Raw genomic sequence first — 20,600 nt, forward strand, 5'->3', positions numbered from 1 at the left:
ATCGGGTCCGGCAGCACTGGCTTCCTGGGGCTGCAGTAGCCCCGCAGTGGTAGCTGTTCGTCAGTTCCCGCCACGGTGATCTGGTGGCAGCCGGCGTTCCCCTCCCCCTGCTGGCGTCTCCTCTGTGTCTGGCATCTACGGCACCCATAAGGCATTGACCTGTTAAAAATGAAAGGGTATGTGAAATTTGAATCTTCTCTCTATAAAGGGGAGTCTCTAGATCTCAGAGCATAGGCTCCATTACCTTGCTCCAGCGTTGGCCTCAGTGCTTCATAGTTAGACTCTTACTAGAGTCCTGTACCAGGCTCCTGTCGTCACTATATTCCATTCCTGGTTTCTGCCTTCCATGTGTTTTGTTTCTGTCCTGCCATTCCTGTTTCTTGCTCCTGGTTCCTGTCCCTGTTCTCAAGTATCCCATTTGGTCCTGACCCAGTCTATCAATATATAGCCATGAGGCTGATATACGCTTCATGGCTATATATTCATTCTAATTCCAGTGTATACTTGCTCCGTACTAGGGAACCCAGACAGAGGGCCCAAGACTTGTATGACGGATGCAGCAAAGCCCAAACTTTTTTGCGGGGTAAGTGGTGAAAACCACCGTCGCGTTAGACCCCGCTTCTGTTCTGGGTATTCACCAATCCCGAAATATGGGTCAGCATCCGATATCCATCTGTGAATTGTGACATGCAGCATACAGATGTGTCCTCATACACTTTTCCCGCAGTTACGCCAAACGGTCCTTCTTGGCACGCTAGGTTCCATGCGACTCAGCACTGATTAAATTGATATGCAATACTTGTACATCTGTCCAAACGAGTCTGAATCTGTATACAAACTGCAGCAGCAATGACTTTTTTTTTTCATGCCAAAGAGAAAAGGAATAAATGAGAATATGCACTAACCTGTATCTAAACATTAACTATTAAACCTTAAGGGGGGTATCCGATTACTTGAGATTTGTTTTCGGCAGATAAAAACGGCCAATGGTCATGGTCATTAACACGGTATCCAATTTGAGTCCGTTTTAATCGTCCGAAAACGGACCCACGATAACGCGATAACACATGGGATCTGGGACAAGTTCCCGATCCCATGTGTTATTGCAACTACAATGGTCATGTATTGCGGATTATGCTTCAGGTGCTTGATAAGTGCCAGCATCGGGGAGCAGGAGCACGCCGCATGAGGGCTAATTGGATAGCCCTGGCGAACCTATTAGCAGCAGTAAATTACCACTGCTAATAGGATACCCCCTTAAATGATCAGATGTCTGACATGTGCATCTCACTGTGTTCTAAACGTTTTTATTCCATAAAAAGGTACATAATAGACAAGACATGACAAATTGTTACAAATAAAAGTGATACTTTGTAACACTATAAAGACAGCTGCTAATAAAAATGTAAAAATAAAAAGTCTGGCAGTATTCCTTTAAAAGACTCAATAATGAAGAGTTGTAATATTCCACATAAATAATTAGTATCCAGTGTATAGGTGAGCAAATGTCCGTACAGATTAGTACCTGCACCGGATTCCTCCAGAGGTAACCAACCCAAATTGGAAAAGAATAATGTGTATAGACATCTAATACTTTGTATTCCAAAGGGATTTGCACTGGTTTTGACGACGGGAGATTATTCTCAAAGGTATGAGTCAGCTCACCATTGATGTTCACTGGCAATCCGCACCACTGCTCGCTGAAAGCCGGCTGCCACTTGCTGTGCACTTACCAAAGCAGCAAGTCCATCAGGAACAGTCTCCAAATATGAGTAGCAGCTCTCAGACACTATCCGCAGGATAGGTCCCTTAAATCCAGTGTGACGAATGTGTGGCAGCAGGCAGCAGCGGTGTACCCACGGTTCCTAACAGGCTTACTAGCACTGCGTGCAGGTTTGTCAGAGGAATTTAAAAAAAAAAATTCATGGCAATTTCTTTTGTGCTTTATCTGCAACTTTGTACATATTTAAAATTAATTCCTGGTGGTTCAAGTCGCAGCCTGCTGTCTATGTTACAGATTGAGTGGTGTTTCACTGCGTCTGTGGTGCAAGTAATATGCAAACTGAAATAAAAACTCCCTACACTACAGTATTCAGTGCGGCTCACTCACACTAGGTGCAGAGCTGGCCCGACCATTACGCCGTGTACGCGGCTGAGTAAGGTGCCACAGTGTGGAGGGCGCCAGCAGCCTGGTCCACGACCCTAGCCTACCTGTACGCCAATGCTGCATCTTCAGCTTCTGCAGTGTTCCCTTCTCAGCCGCGTACAGCTACACTTGACGGAGCAGTTCCCATAGCAGTGACTGTTTCCATCCTCCTTTGACATCAGGTCTGTGTCTGGGATGGGGGTGGGGGGGTGGACCAAGATGAAAAGAACGGTCACCAAATAGAAAAGTACTGTCAGGCGAGTGGACTCCTCTCCTCCCATGCTTGTTTCTCACTCCCTCCCTCCCCATGCTTGTTTCTCACTCCCTCCCCATGCTTGTTTCTCACTCCCTCCCTCCCCATGCTTGTTTCTCACTCCCTCCCCATGCTTGTCTCTCACTCCCTCCCCATGCTTGTCTCTCACTCCCTCCCCATGCTTGTCTCTCCCCATGCTTGTCTCTCCCCATGCTTGTCTCTCACCCCCTCCCTCCCTCCCCATGCTTGTCTCTCACTACCTCCCCATGCTTGTCTCTCTCTCTCTCATGCTTGTCTCTCTCTCTCATGCCTCTCTCTCTCTCATGCCTCTCTCGCCATGCCTCGCTCTCTCTCGCCATGCCTCGCTCTCTCTCTCGCCATGCCCCTTGCGCTCTCTCTCGCCATGCCCCTCGCTCTCTCTCTCGCCATGCCCCTCGCTCTCTCTCTCTCGCCATGCCCCTCGCTCTCTCGCCATGCCCCTCGCTCTTTCTCTCGCCATGCCCCTCGCTCTCTCTCTCGCCATGCCCCTCGCTCTCTCTCTCGCCATGCCCCTCGCTCTCTCTCGCCATGCCCCTCGCTCTCTCTCTCTCGCCATGCCCCTCTCTCTCTCGCCATGCCCCTCTCTCTCTCTCTCTCGCCATGCCCCTCTCTCTCTCTCTCGCCATGCCCCTCTCTCTCGCCATGCCTCTCTCTCTCTCGTCATGCCTCTCTCTGTGTGTAAAAGGGACTCTACTGTGGCGTAACATGTAAAAGCATCTCACTCCCTCCCCATGCTTGTCTCTCCTTCCCTCCCTACCCATGCTTGTCTCTCCCTCCCTCCCCATGCTTGTCCCTCCCCATGCTTGTCTCTCCCTCCCTCCCCATGCTTCTCTCCCTCCCTCCCTCCGCTTGTCTCTCCCTCCCTCCCCATGCTTTTCTCTCCCTCCCTCCTCATGCTTTTCTCTCCCTCCCTCCCTTCTTCCCCATGCTTGTCTCTCCCTCCCTCCCTCCCCATGCTTGTCTCTCCCTCCCTCCCCATGCTTGTCTCTCCCTCCCTCCCCATGCTGGTCTCTCCCTCCCTCCCCATGCTTGTCTCTCACTCCCTCCCCATGCTTGTATCTCCCCATGCTTGTCTCTCACCCCCTCCCTCCCCATGCTTGTCTCTCTCATGCTTGTCTCTCTCTCTCTCATGCTTGTCTCTCTCTCTCTCTCTCTCTCACTCATGCTTGTCTCTCTCTCTCGCCATGCCCCTCGCTCTCTCTCTCGCCATGCCCCTCGCTCTCTCTCTCGCCATGCCCCTCGCTCTCTCTCTCGCCATGCCCCTCGCTCTCTCTCTCGCCATGCCCCTCGCTCTCTCTCTCGCCATGCCCCTCGCTCTCTCTCTCGCCATGCCCCTCGCTCTCTCTCTCGCCATGCCCCTCGCTCTCTCTCTCGCCATGCCCCTTGCTCTCTCTCTCGCCATGCCCCTTGCTCTCTCTCTCGCCATGCCCCTTGCTCTCTCTCTCGCCATGCCCCTTGCGCTCTCTCTCGCCATGCCCCTCTCTCTCTCGCCATGCCTCTCTCTCTCTCGCCATGCCTCTCTCTCTCTCGCCATGCCTCTCTGTGTGTAAAAGGGACTTTACTGTGGCGTAACATGTAAAAGCATCTCTACTGTGTGGTGTAATTTATATAAGGGGTACTACTGTTTGGTGTATCTGTAAGCACACGATTATTTAGTTAAGGAGTTTCAGCCAGATTACATTAGAGATGAGCGGGTTCGGATTTAACGCCAGAATTAACGCCAGTTCGGTTTTATCCGGATTTTTCCTATTGGCTATCCAAAACACGTGACATCCGTGAGCCAATAAGATGCCGTTTTGAGAACCGAGTAAATCCGAGTAAAACCGAGTAAAACCGAACCCGCTCATCTCTAGATTACATACAGCAGCATTTGTTTTCAGTACAGCCTTAACTATAGTAACTGTTAATAAAATATTTATTTCTGTGAATGGTTTCTGATTCACTGTTCTCTTATGTCCCAGGTCTGTGGTTTATGCAGAAGTGGAAAAAATCAGGTTCCCTATTACAACTGACTTGCCGAGACCACTCGGATCCACGCCAAACCTTTCTCTATAAGCTCAGCAAGAAGCCAGGTATTTTATGTTTAAAAGGAAGGCAAACCTATAGTACTAAAAAATGTGCTAAATTTGTATGTTCGTGGGTTTACGGATAATCAGTAAGATACTGTAGCTGTTTCTTTACTAATGCTATACACTTTTGACTGCATTGTATTACTTTGATATAATCCTTTTTTCTCTGACGTCCTAGTGGATGCTGGGGACTCCGTAAGGACCATGGGGAATAGACGGGCTCCGCAGGAGACTGGGCACTCTAAAGAAAGATTTAGGACTATCTGGTGTGCACTGGCTCCTCCCCCTATGACCCTCCTCCAAGCCTCAGTTAGATTTCTGTGCCCGGCTGAGCTGGATGCACACTAGGGGCTCTCCTGAGCTCCTAGGAAGAAAGTGTTTGTTAGGTTTTTTATTTTCAGTGAGACCTGCTGGCAACAGGCTCACTGCATCGAGGGACTAAGGGGAGAAGAAGCGAACCTACCTAAGTGGTGGTAGCTTGGGCTTCTTAGGCTACTGGACACCATTAGCTCCAGAGGGATCGAACACAGGACCCGACCTCGTCGTCCGTTCCCGGAGCCGCGCCGCTGTCCCCCTTACAGAGCCAGAAGCAAGAAGGTGGTCCGGAAAATCGGCGGCTGAAGACTTCTGTCTTCTCCAATGTAGCGCACAGCACTGCAGCTGTGCGCCATTGTTCCTCATGCACACCACACACTTCGGTCACTGATGGGTGCAGGGCGCTGGGGGGGGGCGCCCTGAGCAGCAATACTGACACCTTGGCTGGCAAACTGGCACCATATATAGCCCCAGAGGCTATATAGGTGCTTTTTAACCCCTGCCAGAATCCATAAAAATGCGGGAGAAAGTCCGCGAAAAAGGGGCGGAGCTATCTCCTTCAGCACACTGGCGCCATTTTTCCCTCACAGCTCCGTTGGAGGGAAGCTCCCTGGCTCTCCCCTGCAGTCAATACTACAGAAAGGGTTAAAAAGAGAGGGGGGGCACAATTTAGGCGCAGTATACAATATATATAGGCAGCTATAAGGGAAAACACTCTTATATGTGATATCCCTGTGATATATAGCGCCCTGGTGTGTGCTGGCATACTCTCCCTCTGTCTCCCCAAAGGGCTTTGTGGGGTCCTGTCCTCTGTCAGAGCATTCCCTGTGTGTGTGCTGTGTGTCGGTACGGCTGTGTCGACATGTGTGAGGAGGATAATGATGTGGAGGCGGAGCGAATGCCTGTAAATGTGATGTCACCCCGTGCGGGATCGACACCGGTGTGGTTGGACTTATGGAAGGATTACGTGAAAGTGTCAACTCCTTACACAAAAGGTCGACGACACAGAACAGCCAGCTACTCAGCTTGTGCCTGTTCCAGCATCTCAAATGTCATGGGAGGCTCTAAAAACGCCCGCTACCTCAGATGGCAGAAACAGATGTCGACACGGATACCGACTCCAGTGTCGACGACGATGAGACTAGTGTACCCTCCAAATAGGTCCACCCGTTACATGATTGAGGCAATGAAAAATGTATTACATATTTATGATAATACCCCAGGTACCACATAAAAGGGTATTATGTTTGGTGAGAGAAAACTACCAGTAGTTTTTCCTGCATCTGAGAAATTAAATGAGGTGTGTAAGGAAGCGTGGTCTTCCCCCGGTAAGAAATTGATAATTTCTAAACGGTAATTGGCAGCGTACCCTTTCCCACCAGACGATAGGTCACGTTGGGAAACACCCCATAGGGTAGATACAGCGCTTACACGCTTATCAGAAAAGGTGGCACTACCGTCTCCGGATACGGCCGCCCTGAAGGAACCTGCTGATAAAAAGCAGGGGGTTACCCTGAAAGATATAGTCACACACTCGGGCATTATATTGCGACCAGCCATTGCTTCGGCATGGATGTGCAGTGCTCCCGCTGCGTGGTCAGATTCCCTGTCGGAAAATTACTATGGATAGGGACAATATTTTGCTGACAATAGAGCATATAAAAGACGTGGTCTTATACATGCGTGATGCACAGAGGGATATTTGCCGGCTGGCATCAAAAATAAGCGCTAGGTCCATTGCCGCCAGACGGGGGTTATGGACTCGGCAATGGTCAGGCGATGCCGACTCGAATCGGCACATGGAAGTTTTGCCCTATAAGGGGGTAAAACTGTTTGGGGATGGTCTTTCAGACCTCGTTTCCACAGCTACTGCTGGGAAATCGACTTTTTTTGCCACAGGCTACCCCACAACAAAAGAAAGCACCGTATCATCAAGTACAGTCCTTTCGGCCCCAGAAAAGCAAGAGGGCTAGAGGCTCATCCTTTCTGCCGAGAGGCAAAGGTAGAGGAAAAAGCTGCAGCACACAGCTAGTTCCCAAGAGCAGAAGTCCTCCCTGCGTCCGGTAAGTCCACAGCATGACGCTGGGGCTGCTCAGGCGGACCCGGGTACGGTGGGGGCCCGTCTCAGAAATTTCCCTGGGTCCTTCAAGTAGTATCTCAGGGGTACAGGCTGGAGTTCGAGACGTTCTTCCCCCCGCCGTTTCCTAAAATCTGCCTTACCGGCACCTCCCTCCGCCAGGGAGGCGGTGTTGGTGGCTATTCAACACTATAATCACAACAAGTGATTGTCAAGATGCCCCTCCTTCAGCAAGGAAGGGGTTACTATTCCACAATGGTTGTGGTACCGAAACAGAGCGGTTCGGTGAGACCCATCTTAAAATTAAAATACTTGAACTTTTATATCAGAAGATTCAAGTTCAAGATGGAATCGCTCAGGGCGGTTATTACGAGCCTGGACGAGGGGGATTACAGGGTCTCCCTGGACATCAAGGATGCGTACCTGCATGTCCCCATTTACCCTCCTCACCAGGAGTACCTCAGATGTGTGGTACAGGACTGTCACTATCAGTTCCAGACGCTGCCGTTGGAGTTGTCCACGGCACCGAAGGTCTTTACCAAGGTAATGGCCGAAATGATGCTACTCCTTCGCAAGAAGGACGTTTTTATTATCCCGTACTTGGACGATCTCCTGATAAAGGCGAGGTCCAAAGAACAGTTGGTAGTGGGGGTAGCACTCTCTCGGGAAGTGCTACAACAGCACGACTGGATTATCAATATTCCAAAGTCACAGCTGGTCCCGACGACACGTCTTCTGTTCCTGGGAATGATTCTGGACACAGACCAGAAAAGAGTGTTTCTTCCAGTGGAAGCACACGAGTCCTGGAAAAAATGGTAGCTTCGTACGAAGCATAATTCCATTCGGAAGGTTCCACGTAAGGACGTTCCAGTGGGACCTGTGGGACAAATGGTCCGGGTCCCATCTACAGATACAACAGCGGATAACCCTGTCGGCAAGAAACAGGTTGTCGCTGCTGTGGTGGCTGCAGAGGGCTCATCTACTAGAGGGCCGCAGATTCGGAATACAGGACTGGGTCCTGGTGACCACGGAGGCCAGCCTTCGGGGCTGGGGTCCAGTCACACAGGGAAGAAATTTCCAAGGAGATTTCGCTTCACATAAATATTCTGGAGCTAAGGGCCATTTACAATGCCCTATGCCAAGCAAGGCCCCTGCTTCAGAACCAGCCGGTACTGATTCAATCAGACAATATCACGGCGGTCGCCCATGTAAACAGACAGGGCGGCACAAGAAGCAGGATGGCGATGGCAGAAGCCACAAGGATTCTCCGATGGGCGACCTACACCCGGGAGAATGGGGACTTCTTCCAGAAGTTTTCCAAATGCGGGTAAACCGTTGGGAATGACCACGGGTGGACATGATGGCGTCCCGCCTCAACAAAAAGTTGAAAAGATATTGCGCCAGGTCAAGGGACCCTCAGGCGATCGCTGTGGACGCTCTAGTGACACCGTGGGTGTACCAGTCGGTTTATGTGTTTCCTCCTCTACCTCTCATACCCAAGGTACTGAGAATAATAAGAATGCGAGGAGTGAAAACCATACTCGTGGTTCCGGATTGACCAAGAAGAGCTTGGTACCCGGAACTTCAAGAGATGCTGGCAGAGGACCCTTGGCCTCTGCCGCTCAGACAAGACCTGCTGCAGCAGGGACCCTGTCTGTTCCAAGACTTACCGCGGCTGCGTTTGACGGCATGGCGGTTGAACACCGGATCCTAAAGGAAAAGGGTATTCCGGAGGAAGTCATCCCTACCCTGATCAAAGCCAGGAAGGATGTCACCGCAAGACATTATTACCGCATTTGGCGGAAATATGTTGCTTGGTGTGAGGCCATGAAGGCCCCGAAGGAGGAATTTCAACTGGGTCGATTCCTACACTTCCTGCAAGCAAATTGGGGTCCATCAAGGTCCAGATTTCGGCTCTGTCGATTTTCTTCCAGAAAGAACTGGCTTCACTGCCTGAAGTTCAGACTTTTGTCAAAGGAGTTCTGCATATTCAGCCTCCTTTTGTGCCCCCAGTGGCACCTTGGGATCTCAATGTGGTTTTGGCATTCCTGAAATCACATTGGTTCGAACCACTTAAGACTGTGGAATTAAAATATCTCACGTGGAAAGTGGTCGTACTGTTGGCCCTGGCTTCGGCCAGGCGGGTTTCAGAATTGGCGGCTTTGTCTTGAAAAAGCCCTTATCTGATTTTCCAGATGGATAGGGCGGAATTAAGGACTCGTCCTCAGTTTCTCCCGAAGGTGGTCTCAGCTTTTCACTTGAACCAACCTATTGTGGTGCCTGCGGCTACTAGGGACTTGGAGGATCCCAAGTTGCTGGACGTAGTCAGGGCCCTGAAAATTTATGTTTCCAGGACGGCTGGAGTCAGAAAAACTGACTCGCTGTTTATCCTGTATGCACCCAACAAGCTGGGTGCTTCTGCTTCTAAGCAGTCTATGGCGCGCTGGATTTGTAGCACTATTCAGCTGGCGCATTCTGCGGTAGGATTACCGCAGCCTAAATCAATAAAAGCCCATTCCACAAGGAAGGTGGGCTCATCTTGGGCGGCTGCCCGAGGGGTCTCGGCTTTACAACTTTGCCGAGCAGCTACTTGGTCAGGGGCAAACACGTTTGCTAAATTCTACAAATTTGATTCCCTGGCTGAGGAGGACCTGGAGTTTTCTCATTCGGTGCTGCAGAGTCATCCGCACTCTCCCGCCCGTTTGGGAGCTTTGGTATAATCCCCATGGTCCTTACGGAGTCCCCAGCATCCACTAGGACGTCAGAGAAAATAAGATTTTACTCACCGGTAAATCTATTTCTCGTAGTCCGTAGTGGATGCTGGGCGCCCATCCCAAGTGCGGATTGTCTGCAATACTTGTACATAGTTATTGTTACAAAAATCGGGTTTTGTTGTGAGCCATCTCTTCAGAGGCTCCAATTGTTATCATACTGTTAACCGGGGTTCCTATCACGTGTTATATGGTGTGATTGGTGTGGCTGGTATGAGTCTTACCCGGGATTCAAAATCCTTCCTTATTGTGTCAGCTCTTCCGGGCACAGTTCCTAACTGAGGCTTGGAGGAGGGTCATAGGGGGAGGAGCCAGTGCACACCAGATAGTCCTAAATCTTTCTTTAGAGTGCCCAGTCTCCTGCGGAGCCCGTCTATTCCCCATGGTCCTTACGGAGTCCCCAGCATCCACTACGGACTACGAGAAATAGATTTACCGGTGAGTAAAATCTTATTATTTAAGCCAATCAAGCATTCTGTAAGTACTAATTTTTCAGGAGAATGCATTGTAATTGGCTGGTGGATGTTTTGCCATATAATTCTGAAACGAAGCAACCAATTACAACGCTGCTGCACAGGCAACAGCATTATAGAAATAAGTCACTCCTAAAAATCGCAATTACGCTATTTATATATAGATATAGATTACCTATAAGAATGTTGCTTATTTGAAAAATAGAATGTTAAATACTATTTAACGCTAAATGCAATTGATGCTCCCTCTAGTGGATATCAACAGTCAGATTTGTTAAAAGAATTACAGATAGTGCCACAAATATATTTAGTCTTAGGCTGCGTACACACGGTGCGACCCGTGCGGTGGGCGATGCTGACTATATTGACGCCGGAGGTCTGAGCCTAGTATATAGACAGTATTGGACCTGCCTGCACCCACTATATTTCATTGCGATGCCGATCCCGCAGGATGGCGCATCGGCATCGCAAGGTGCATACACATGGTGTAATATGCCCTCTATTTATTTCCGATATGGACTATATAGTCCATATCGGAAGTAATATTGCACCGTGTATATGCACCGTTGCAGCATATATCCCTGTCTGCCTTGGTGTATACTGTACTTTGAACGCCTTGACCCCGTTTATCTTTCTCAATGGCTGCTTGTGGAAACATTTGACAAAAAGTGCAGCATGGAGATGTTGTAGTGTTTGTAAAATAACTCGCAGCAGTTTCCATCTCTCCAGCAGATCTTGAGAGACATTGTTAATTAATGTTTAATATAATTAATATTTTTAAGGAAAATAGAAAAAAGGTTGAAATAAATTGTTCAGATTATTTGATTTAAAATGTTTATTTTTTCCAATTGTTAATGTTGTACAGGTCTGGAGCACTTCAGAAATGTGATTCTGGTCAGTTCCTTACAGGATCGATATGTCCCCTATCACTCAGCTCGCATTGAAATGTGCAAAACTGCTCTCAAGGACAAACAGTCCGGTATGGAACTTGTAAAAAGTGAAATGTCCTACTGTGAAATAGTACTGTTAACCTGATTTGTTTATTTTTTTGTATTTTAAGAATGAGCAGTAGGAGGGGAATGCACATTAATCATTTTTAAAAAGTTGATCAGCAACTCAATTTATTGTGAATACCTACACATTTCGGGGGGGTTCAAGCTATTTCAGTAAACTGCTAGGCTGACCAGCTTTAGAGGTACTGTGCAAGCCTCGATACCTTGAACTATTTTACTCTACAAGAGCATCATGCACTCCACCCATTCTTTTTCATTATTTTCAAGGCACTTCCATTACGGTGCCTTGAAAATAATGAAAAAGGATGGGTGGAGTGCAGCAAATTACCCAGGAAGGTTAGGGGAGTGTCTATGGAGAGATATATACTCAATGGTGGATTTCAAATAAATTAACAACAGGTTCTATGTCCTAATGACCATTTTAAGTATACCAAAAGATATACTGAAGGGTAGTTTAATATTCATGGCAGAAACGTGGGACTAGCAGAGGTGGGAAAAGTGGGACTAGCAGAGTTGCGGGGGGAGGGAGTGGGACTACCAGAGGGGAAAAAGAGGGACTACGTACATCATACATAACCCCAGCCAGTCGGCCTGCCCCCAGGACAGGGCCTGCACTTGACTCCGCGATGCAGCTGCACGCTGGTGGTGGGTGAGTGACCGCTCCACTCCCGAAAATGGCGCCTGATAGGAACGGGTGGTGGAGCCCTCTGTCACCCCTGCTTAGTCTGAGCTGCCGCCCGCTAGCACAGAGCGCAACAAGGCCGAGCGTCTCTTTGCAGCACTGCAGAGTTCCTCTGCACACGGCCCACCTTCTCTCAGCATCTTGACAAGCTTACTGCGCATCTCAGGACACTATGGAGGGGAGGAGTCAGCAGGCCAGGAACTCTGCAGTGGTACACAGAGACACTCGGCCCTGCTGCGGTCGCCGGTCTGTGCTGGCGGGCGGGTATGTGGGCGGCAGCTCAGGCTATGACAGTGGGTTCTGCCACTGGTTCCGGAACGCCGCAAATATAGCCCTGGCGGCGCTCGTTACCAAACGATTCGCAGAACCATACCAAACATTAGGTATTGGTTCTGTGAAACCGGTGCGAACCAGCTGAATCCCATCACTGTTTTACTGTTAATGAAGCTGTCTTTGTGAGAACAGTACTAGTATATGTTGGAAAGTAAATAGCCAAAATCAAAAGAAGAAAGATTTACCTTGACACGGATAAAACCATATTGATGATAGAATTAGTCTGGAGATACTCGTCAAAGAAAAATAAAATAATTGCATAAAATACAGTTGAGCTGAAACAAAAATAGCAAAAAAAAATCCTTATATGTCTAGATATGTATCCCCCCAACCTTAAGTACCCAAAACACTAAAATCAACCACCATTCCACCCTGTATACCCATAGGAAACTAAGGTATACTCAATGCCCAAAACACAAAATAAAAAAGGAAAGCACACCCCAAAAAAAGTGAAACTTAAAATCTACCAGGTAAAACTTATGTACTAGATTTAGGACAGATGAGAAAGCAAGGGAGCAGTGAGAAAAAAGGGCAGAACAATCAAAAAGATGAGGACAGTGACAAAAGCAAAAAGAAAGGTAAAGAGAGACCAAAAGGAACACCAATAAGAGGAGAATAGGAAAAAAGTATAAAAAGGTGAGGGGGTGGATAAATGCACTAATTGTCATACTGAAACGGGTACATTTCTGCACCTCCTGTTGTTCTGCAGAATAATTTACTCAATTTTGGGATAAATTTAAGGTAGTAATGGGTGAATTGGGATTCCCAACCAGATTCTGGGATGCGGTTAATTTACCTACAATCAAAATCCCGACGGTCAAAATAATGACAACCATTGACAGACGATCAAAATCCTGACATGGACAAAATACCGACATTTAAAATACAGACAAGGTCAAAATAATAACATTTAAAATGTCGACAGGTCTTGTTCATACTTTACCATCCCAGTGGACCTGGAGGGGGAATATAATAGTGTGCCAAGGGCAGCGAGGCACCATGCCCGAAGCATGGCGAGCGAAGCAAGCCATGTGAGGGTACACGGTACACTTATACAGTGTCCACATAGACCTATGTCAAACACACACACCAAAAAAACAATGAAGATCCCGTGTTGACTTTTTGACCTGTCGACATTTTAAATGTCTGTATTTTGATCTTGATGGTATTTTGACGGTCGGTCAATTGTTGTCGGGATTTTGACCGTTGGGATTTTGATTGTAGATATTTCATACTAAACCCCCGGATTCTTTACTCCTATAGCCTGTTGCTTGGGAGTATTGGACGAATATGATATTAGTAGACATCAAAAACCATTTATAACAATATAGAAGTGGAGTAGCAAACACAAAATGAAAATCCTATGAAGTTTAAGGATATATGGCACAGATTAATTAAATAAGGTAGGACAAAGATATAAGGGGAAAATTACACTAAAGTAATATTATTGTTTTAGGGGTTGTTAAGGGAGGGAGTAGGGGCAAAAAGGAGATAGAGGGGAAAAAGGTATTTGAATGTTACACATGCTGGAGCAAGAGAGTTAAAAGGAAGAGGGAGGGAGGAGAGAGAAGGGAAAAATTTGAATAATTTTTAATATGCACCCACAGTATTCATGACAAAGGAAGGCACAGTATCATAAAAAGGTTAAGAAAATGTATTGTACGTGCAGATTTTATTAAAAAAAAAAAGGTGAAGGGGCATGGGCTTACTGGTTACGGGATCAGACATACTTTTAGTAAAGTTCCACAGCCTTCCCACCAAAGAGACACTCTCTGGGGCTTCCCTTTACCAAAATTCATTTCTCTGACGTCCTAAGTGGATGCTGGGGACTCCGTCAGGACCATGGGGAATAGCGGCTCCGCAGGAGACAGGGCACAAAAGTAAAAGCTTTAGGATCAGGTGGTGTGCACTGGCTCCTCCCCCTATGACCCTCCTCCAAGCCTCAGTTAGGTTTTTGTGCCCGGCCGAGAAGGGTGCAATCTAGGTGGCTCTCCTAAAGAGCTGCTTAGAGTAAAAGTTTTGTTAGGTTTTTTATTTTCAGTGAGTCCTGCTGGCAACAGGCTCACTGCAACGAGGGACTTAGGGGAGAAGAAGTGAACTCACCTGCGTGCAGGATGGATTGGCTTCTTAGGCTACTGGACACTAGCTCCAGAGGGACGATCACAGGTACAGCCTGGATGGGTCACCGGAGCCGCGCCGCCGACCCCCTTGCAGATGCTGAAGAGAGAAGAGGTCCAGAAATCGGCGGCTGAAGACTTCTCAGTCTTCATGAGGTAGCGCACAGCACTGCAGCTGTGCGCCATTGCTCTCAGCACACTTCACACCAACGGTCACTGAGGGTGCAGGGCGCTTGGGGGGGCGCCCTGGGCAGCAATGAAAGTACCTATGCTGGCTAAAAATACATCACATATAGCCCCTGGGGCTATATGGATGTATTTAACCCCTGCCAGGTTGTCAGAAAAACGGGAGAAGAAGCCCGCCGAAAAGGGGGCGGGGCCTATTCTCCTCAGCACACAGCGCCATTTTCCTACACAGCTCCGCTGCTAGGAAGGCTCCCAAGCTCTCCCCTGCACTGCACTACAGAAACAGGGTTAAAACAGAGAGGGGGGGCACTTATTTGGCGATATTATTATATATTAAGATGCTATAAGGGAAAACACTTATATAAGGTTGTCCCTGTATAATATAGCGTTTTGGTGTGTGCTGGCAAACTCTCCCTCTGTCTCCCCAAAGGGCTAGTGGGGTCCTGTCCTCTATCAGAGCATTCCCTGTGTGTGTGCTGTGTGTCGGTACGTGTGTGTCGACATGTATGAGGACGATGTTGGTGAGGAGGCGGAGCAATTGCCTGTAATGGTGATGTCACTCTCTAGGGAGTCGACACCGGAATGGATGGCTTATTTAGGGAATTACGTGATAATGTCAACACGCTGCAAGGTCGGTTGACGACATGAGACGGCCGGCAAACCAATTAGTACCTGTCCAGGCGTCTCAAACACCGTCAGGGGCTTTAAAACGCCCATTTACCTCAGTCGGTCGACACAGACACAGGCACGGACACTGACTCCAGTGTCGACGGTGAAGAAACAAACGTATTTTCCATTTGGGCCACACGTTACATGTTAAGGGCAATGAAGGAGGTGTTACATATTTCTGATACTACAAGTACCACAAAAGAGGGTATTATGTGGGGTGTGAAAAAACTACCTGTAGTTTTTCCTGAATCAGATAAATTAAATGAAGTGTGTGATGATGCGTGGGTTTCCCCCGATAGAAAATTATTGGCGTTATACCCTTTCCCGCCAGAAGTTAGGGCGCGTTGGGAAACACCCCTTAGGGTGGATAAGGCGCTCACACGCTTATCAAAACAAGTGGCGTTACCGTCTCCAGATACGGCCGCCCTCAAGGAGCCAGCTGATAGGAGGCTGGAAAATATCCTAAAAAGTATATACACACATACTGGTGTTATACTGCGACCAGCGATCGCCTCAGCCTGGATGTGCAGCGCTGGGGTGGCTTGGTCGGATTCCCTGACTGAAAATATTGATACCCTTGACAGGGACAGTATTTTATTGACTATAGAGCATTTAAAGGATGCATTTCTATATATGCGAGATGCACAGAGGGATATTTGCACTCTGGCATCAAGAGTAAGTGCGATGTCCATATCTGCCAGAAGATGTTTATGGACACGACAGTGGTCAGGTGATGCAGATTCCAAACGGCACATGGAAGTTTTGCCGTATAAAGGGGAGGAGTTATTTGGGGTCGGTCCATCGGACCTGGTGGCCACGGCAACAGCTGGAAAATCCACCTTTTTTACCCCAAGTCACATCTCGGCAGAAAAAGACACCGTCTTTTCAGCCTCAGTCCTTTCGTCCCCATAAGGGCAAGCAGGCAAAAGGCCAGTCATATCTGCCCAGGGATAGAGGAAAGGGAAGAAGACTGCAGCAGGCAGCCCATTCCCAGGAACAGAAGCCCTCCACCGCTTTTGCCAAGTCCTCAGCATGACGCTGGGGCCGTACAAGCGGACTCAGGTGCGGTGGGGGGTCGTCTCAAGAGTTTCAGCGCGCAGTGGGCTCACTCGCAAGTGGACCCCTGGATCCTACAAGTAGTATCCCAGGGGTACAGATTGGAAATTCGAGACGTCTCCCCCTCGCAGGTTCCTGAAGTCTGCTTTACCAACGTCTCCCTCCGACAGGGAGGCAGTATTGGAAACAATTCACAAGCTGTATTCCCAGCAGGTGATAATCAAAGTACCCCTCCTACAACAAGGAAAGGGGTATTATTCCACACTATATTGTGGTACTGAAGCCAGACGGCTCGGTGAGACCTATTCTAAATCTGAAATATTTGAACACTTACATACAAAGGTTCAAATCAAGATGGAGTCACTCAGAGCAGTGATAGCGAACCAGGAAGAAGGGGACTATATGGTGTCCCTGGACATCAAGGATGCTTACCTCCATGTCCCAATTTGCCCTTCTCAAGGGTACCTCAGGTTCGTGGTACAAAACTGTCACTATCAGTTTCAGACGCTGCCGTTTGGATTGTCCACGGCACCCCGGGTCTTTACCAAGGTAATGGCCGAAATGATGATTCTTCTTCAAAGAAAAGGCGTCTTAATTATCCCTTACTTGGACGATCTCCTGATAAGGGCAAGGTCCAGAGAACAGTTGGAGATCGGAGTAGCACTATCTCAAGTAGTTCTACGACTGCACGGGTGGATTCTAAATATTCCAAAATCGCAGCTGTCTCCGACGACACGTCTGCTGTTCCTAGGGATGATTCTGGACACAGTCCAGAAAAAGGTGTTTCTCCCGGAGGAGAAAGCCAGGGAGTTATCCGAGCTAGTCAGGAACCTCCTAAAACCAGGAAAAGTGTCAGTGCATCATTGCACAAGGGTCCTGGGAAAAATGGTGGCTTCTTACGAAGCGATTCCATTCGGCAGATTTCACGCAAGAACTTTTCAGTGGGATCTGCTGGAAAAATGGTCCGGATCGCATCTTCAGATGCATCAGCGGATAACCCTGTCTCCAAGGACAAGGGTGTCTCTTCTGTGGTGGCTGCAGAGTGCTCATCTACTAAAGGGCCACAGATTCGGCATTCAGGACTGGGTCCTGGTGACCACGGATGCCAGCCTGAAAGGCTGGGGAGCAGTCACACAAGGAAAAAATTTCCAGGGAGTGTGATCAAGTCTGGAGACTTCTCTCCACATAAATATACTGGAGCTAAGAGCAATTTACAATGCTCTAAGCTTAGCAAGACCTCTGCTTCAAGGTCAGCCGGTATTGATCCAGTGGGACAACATCACGGCAGTCGCCCACGTAAACAGACAGGGCGGCACAAGAAGCAGGAGGGCAATGGCAGAAACTGCAAGGATTCTTCGCTGGGCGGAAAATCATGTGATAGCACTGTCAGCAGTGTTCATTCCGGGAGTGGACAACTGGGAAGCAGACTTCCTCAGCACGACCTCCACCCGGGAGAGTGGGGACTTCATCGGGAAGTCTTCCACATGATTGTGAACCGTTGGGAAAGACCAAAGATGGACATGATGGCGTCCCGCCTGAACAAAAAACTGGACAGGTATTGCGCCAGGTCAAGAGACCCTCAGGCAATAGCTGTGGACGTTCTGGTAACACCGTGGGTGTACCAGTCGGTGTATGTGTTCCCTCCTCTGCTTCTCATATCTAAGGTACTGAGAATTATAAGACGTAGAGGAGTAAGAACTATACTCGTGGCTCCGGATTGGCCAAGAAGGACTTGGTACCCGGAACTTCAAGAGATGCTCACAGAGGACTCATGGCCTCTGCCGCTAAGAAGGGACTTGCTTCAGCAAGTACCATGTCTGTTCCAAGACTTACCGCGGCTGCGTTTGACGGCATGGCGGTTGAACGCCGGATCCTAAGGGAAAAAGGCATTCCGGAAGAGGTCATTCCTACCCTGGTCAAAGCCAGGAAGGAGGTGACCGCACAACATTATCACCACATGTGGCGAAAATATGTTGCGTGGTGTGAGGCCAGGAAGGCCCCACGAAGAAATTTCAATTTGGTCGATTCCTGCATTTCCTGCAAACAGGAGTGTCTATGGGCCTCAAATTGGGGTCCATTAAGGTTCAAATTTCGGCCCTGTCGATTTTCTTCCAGAAAGAATTGGCTTCAGTTCCTGAAGTCCAGAAGTTTGTCAAGGGAGTACTGCATATACAACCCCCTTTTGTGCCTCCAGTGGCACTGTGGGATCTCAACGTAGTTCTGGGATTCCTCAAATCACATTGGTTTAAACCGCTCAAATCTGTGGATTTGAAATATCTCACATGGAAAGTGACCATGATGTTGGCCCTGGCCTCGGCCAGGCGAGTGTCAGAATTGGCGGCTTTGTCTCACAAAAGCCCATATCTGATTGTCCATTCGGACAGGGCAGAGCTGCGGACTCGTCCCCAGTTTCTCCCTAAGGTGGTGTCAGCGTTTCACCTGAACCAGCTTATTGTGGTACCTGCGGCTACTAGGGACTTGGAGGACTCCAAGTTGCTAGATGTTGTCAGGGCCCTGAAAATATAGGTTTCCAGGACGGCTGGAGTCAGGAAAACTGACTTGCTGTTATCCTGTATGCACCCAACAAACTGGGTGCTCTTGCTTCTAAGCAGACGATTGCTAGTTGGATGTGTAGTACAATTCAGCTTGCACATTCTGTGGCAGGCCTGCCACAGCCAAAATATGTAAATGCCCATTCCACAAGGAAGGTGGGCTCATCTTGGGCGGCTGCCCGAGGGGTCTCTGCTTTACAACTTTGCCGAGCTGCTACTTGGTCAGGGGCACACCCTGGCTGAGGAGGACCTGGAGTTCTCTCACTCGGTGCTGCAGAGTCATCCGCACTCTCCCGCCCGTTTGGGAGCTTTGGTATAATCCCCATGGTCCTGACGGAGTCCCCAGCATCCACTTAGGACGTCAGAGAAAATAAGAATTTACTTACCGATAATTCTATTTCTCATAGTCCGTAGTGGATGCTGGGCGCCCATCCCAAGTGCGGATTGTCTGCAATACTTGTACATAGTTATTGTTACAAAAATCGGGTTATTATTGTTGTGAGCCATCTTTTCAGAGGCTCCGCTGTTATCATGCTGTTAACTGGGTTCAGATCACAGGTTGTACAGTGATTGGTGTGGCTGGTATGAGTCTTACCCGGGATTCAAAATCCTTCCTTATTGTGTACGCTCGTCCGGGCACAGTATCCTAACTGAGGCTTGGAGGAGGGTCATAGGGGGAGGAGCCAGTGCACACCACCTGATCGTAAAGCTTTTACTTTTGTGCCCTGTCTCCTGCGGAGCCGCTATTCCCCATGGTCCTGACGGAGTCCCCAGCATCCACTACGGACTACGAGAAATAGAATTATCGGTAAGTAAATTCTTATTTTTTTGTGTGTTCCCACCTGCCTTTGGTACCCTCCAGAGCTGATCCACTGGCTGCAACTCTCCATCAAGGCCTACTTCCGGTCCTGAAACTGCAGCCTTGATTTCCAGCCTGCACATTGCATACTCTGCAGCACCTGCTGCAGGCTCCACATCGTTGGATCACTGCTACAGACCTGACACCGGTCTCATGTAGCGGCTATCCACTGCCGCACATTTCTGCAGCCCTGAAGAACCTGGCTGCCTGCCATCTTGTTGACCAATGGGGCCTGCTCACTCAGATGGCCCTGCTGTTGCTGCTGCATTGCCCTGCTACTTCCCTCCTTGCCATCCAGCATCTCTGGAGCCCAACTGCATTCTTTCTTTATAGGCTGCCTGAGGAGATGAGTGCCAGGTGCCTACTGTGAATGCTCTGCCAATCCCAGCATCATCAGCCCCTGTCATGCCATCAGCTTCATCGGACTCCTGATGTTCATCCAGTTGTGCAGACTACTCTGATCCATACTGTGGCCTGTGACACCAAGTGTGCCTTGTCTTTCCCGGAGGAGTACTGCTACCCGTCCATTGACATCTGCTATTGTATTCTGCCAGCGACACTGCCACGGTACAGTCTGCTGGGTCATGCAACCCTGAAGTTGGAGCTTCTGTGGCTCTTCCATCTTTCTGATCGGCCCCTGCAGTGACCTGCTGGCCCCATGGAGACTCTGGGGTTCTGACATGGTGGTATCTATTGGCACATTGTGAGTGTGACACCAACCCAAGTCTTACTTGCTACCACACATGTTCCTTGTGCATATCTTTTAGCTCTGATGTGCCTTTATTACCTGCATGTTACTCTGGTTCTCAAACTTCTTTGAGCATTTCAGAACTTGTGGCCATCTCCAGTCTCATACCTGGAGGGGCCTCCAACTGAATTAGGTATGAAACCCCGTCAGTCGGGATCCTGACTGCTTTCGGGTAAGTGTTTTGCCCTAACCAACCCCTCCATCATCCCAACCCTAACCTCCCTCTCCCACAGCCTTTCCCT

At 48.8% G+C, this 20,600-nt stretch overlaps 1 protein-coding gene across 12 annotated transcripts in view; it reads left to right on the plus strand.

Annotated features, from left to right (window-relative positions):
* The window catches only part of FAM135A (family with sequence similarity 135 member A), a 325,004-nt gene that overhangs the window by 278,117 nt on the left and 26,287 nt on the right, over positions 1 to 20,600 (plus strand). For all 12 annotated transcript variants that reach the window (XM_063916772.1, XM_063916769.1, XM_063916771.1 and 9 more), the window contains 2 exons: positions 4,400 to 4,510; positions 11,009 to 11,122. In XM_063916772.1, the coding sequence (XP_063772842.1) occupies positions 4,400 to 4,510; positions 11,009 to 11,122 (225 nt within the window). The remainder of the gene's footprint in view (positions 1 to 4,399; positions 4,511 to 11,008; positions 11,123 to 20,600) is intronic.

This window comes from Pseudophryne corroboree, chromosome 4, assembly GCF_028390025.1.
Source record: "Pseudophryne corroboree isolate aPseCor3 chromosome 4, aPseCor3.hap2, whole genome shotgun sequence".
NCBI lineage: Eukaryota > Metazoa > Chordata > Amphibia > Anura > Myobatrachidae > Pseudophryne > Pseudophryne corroboree.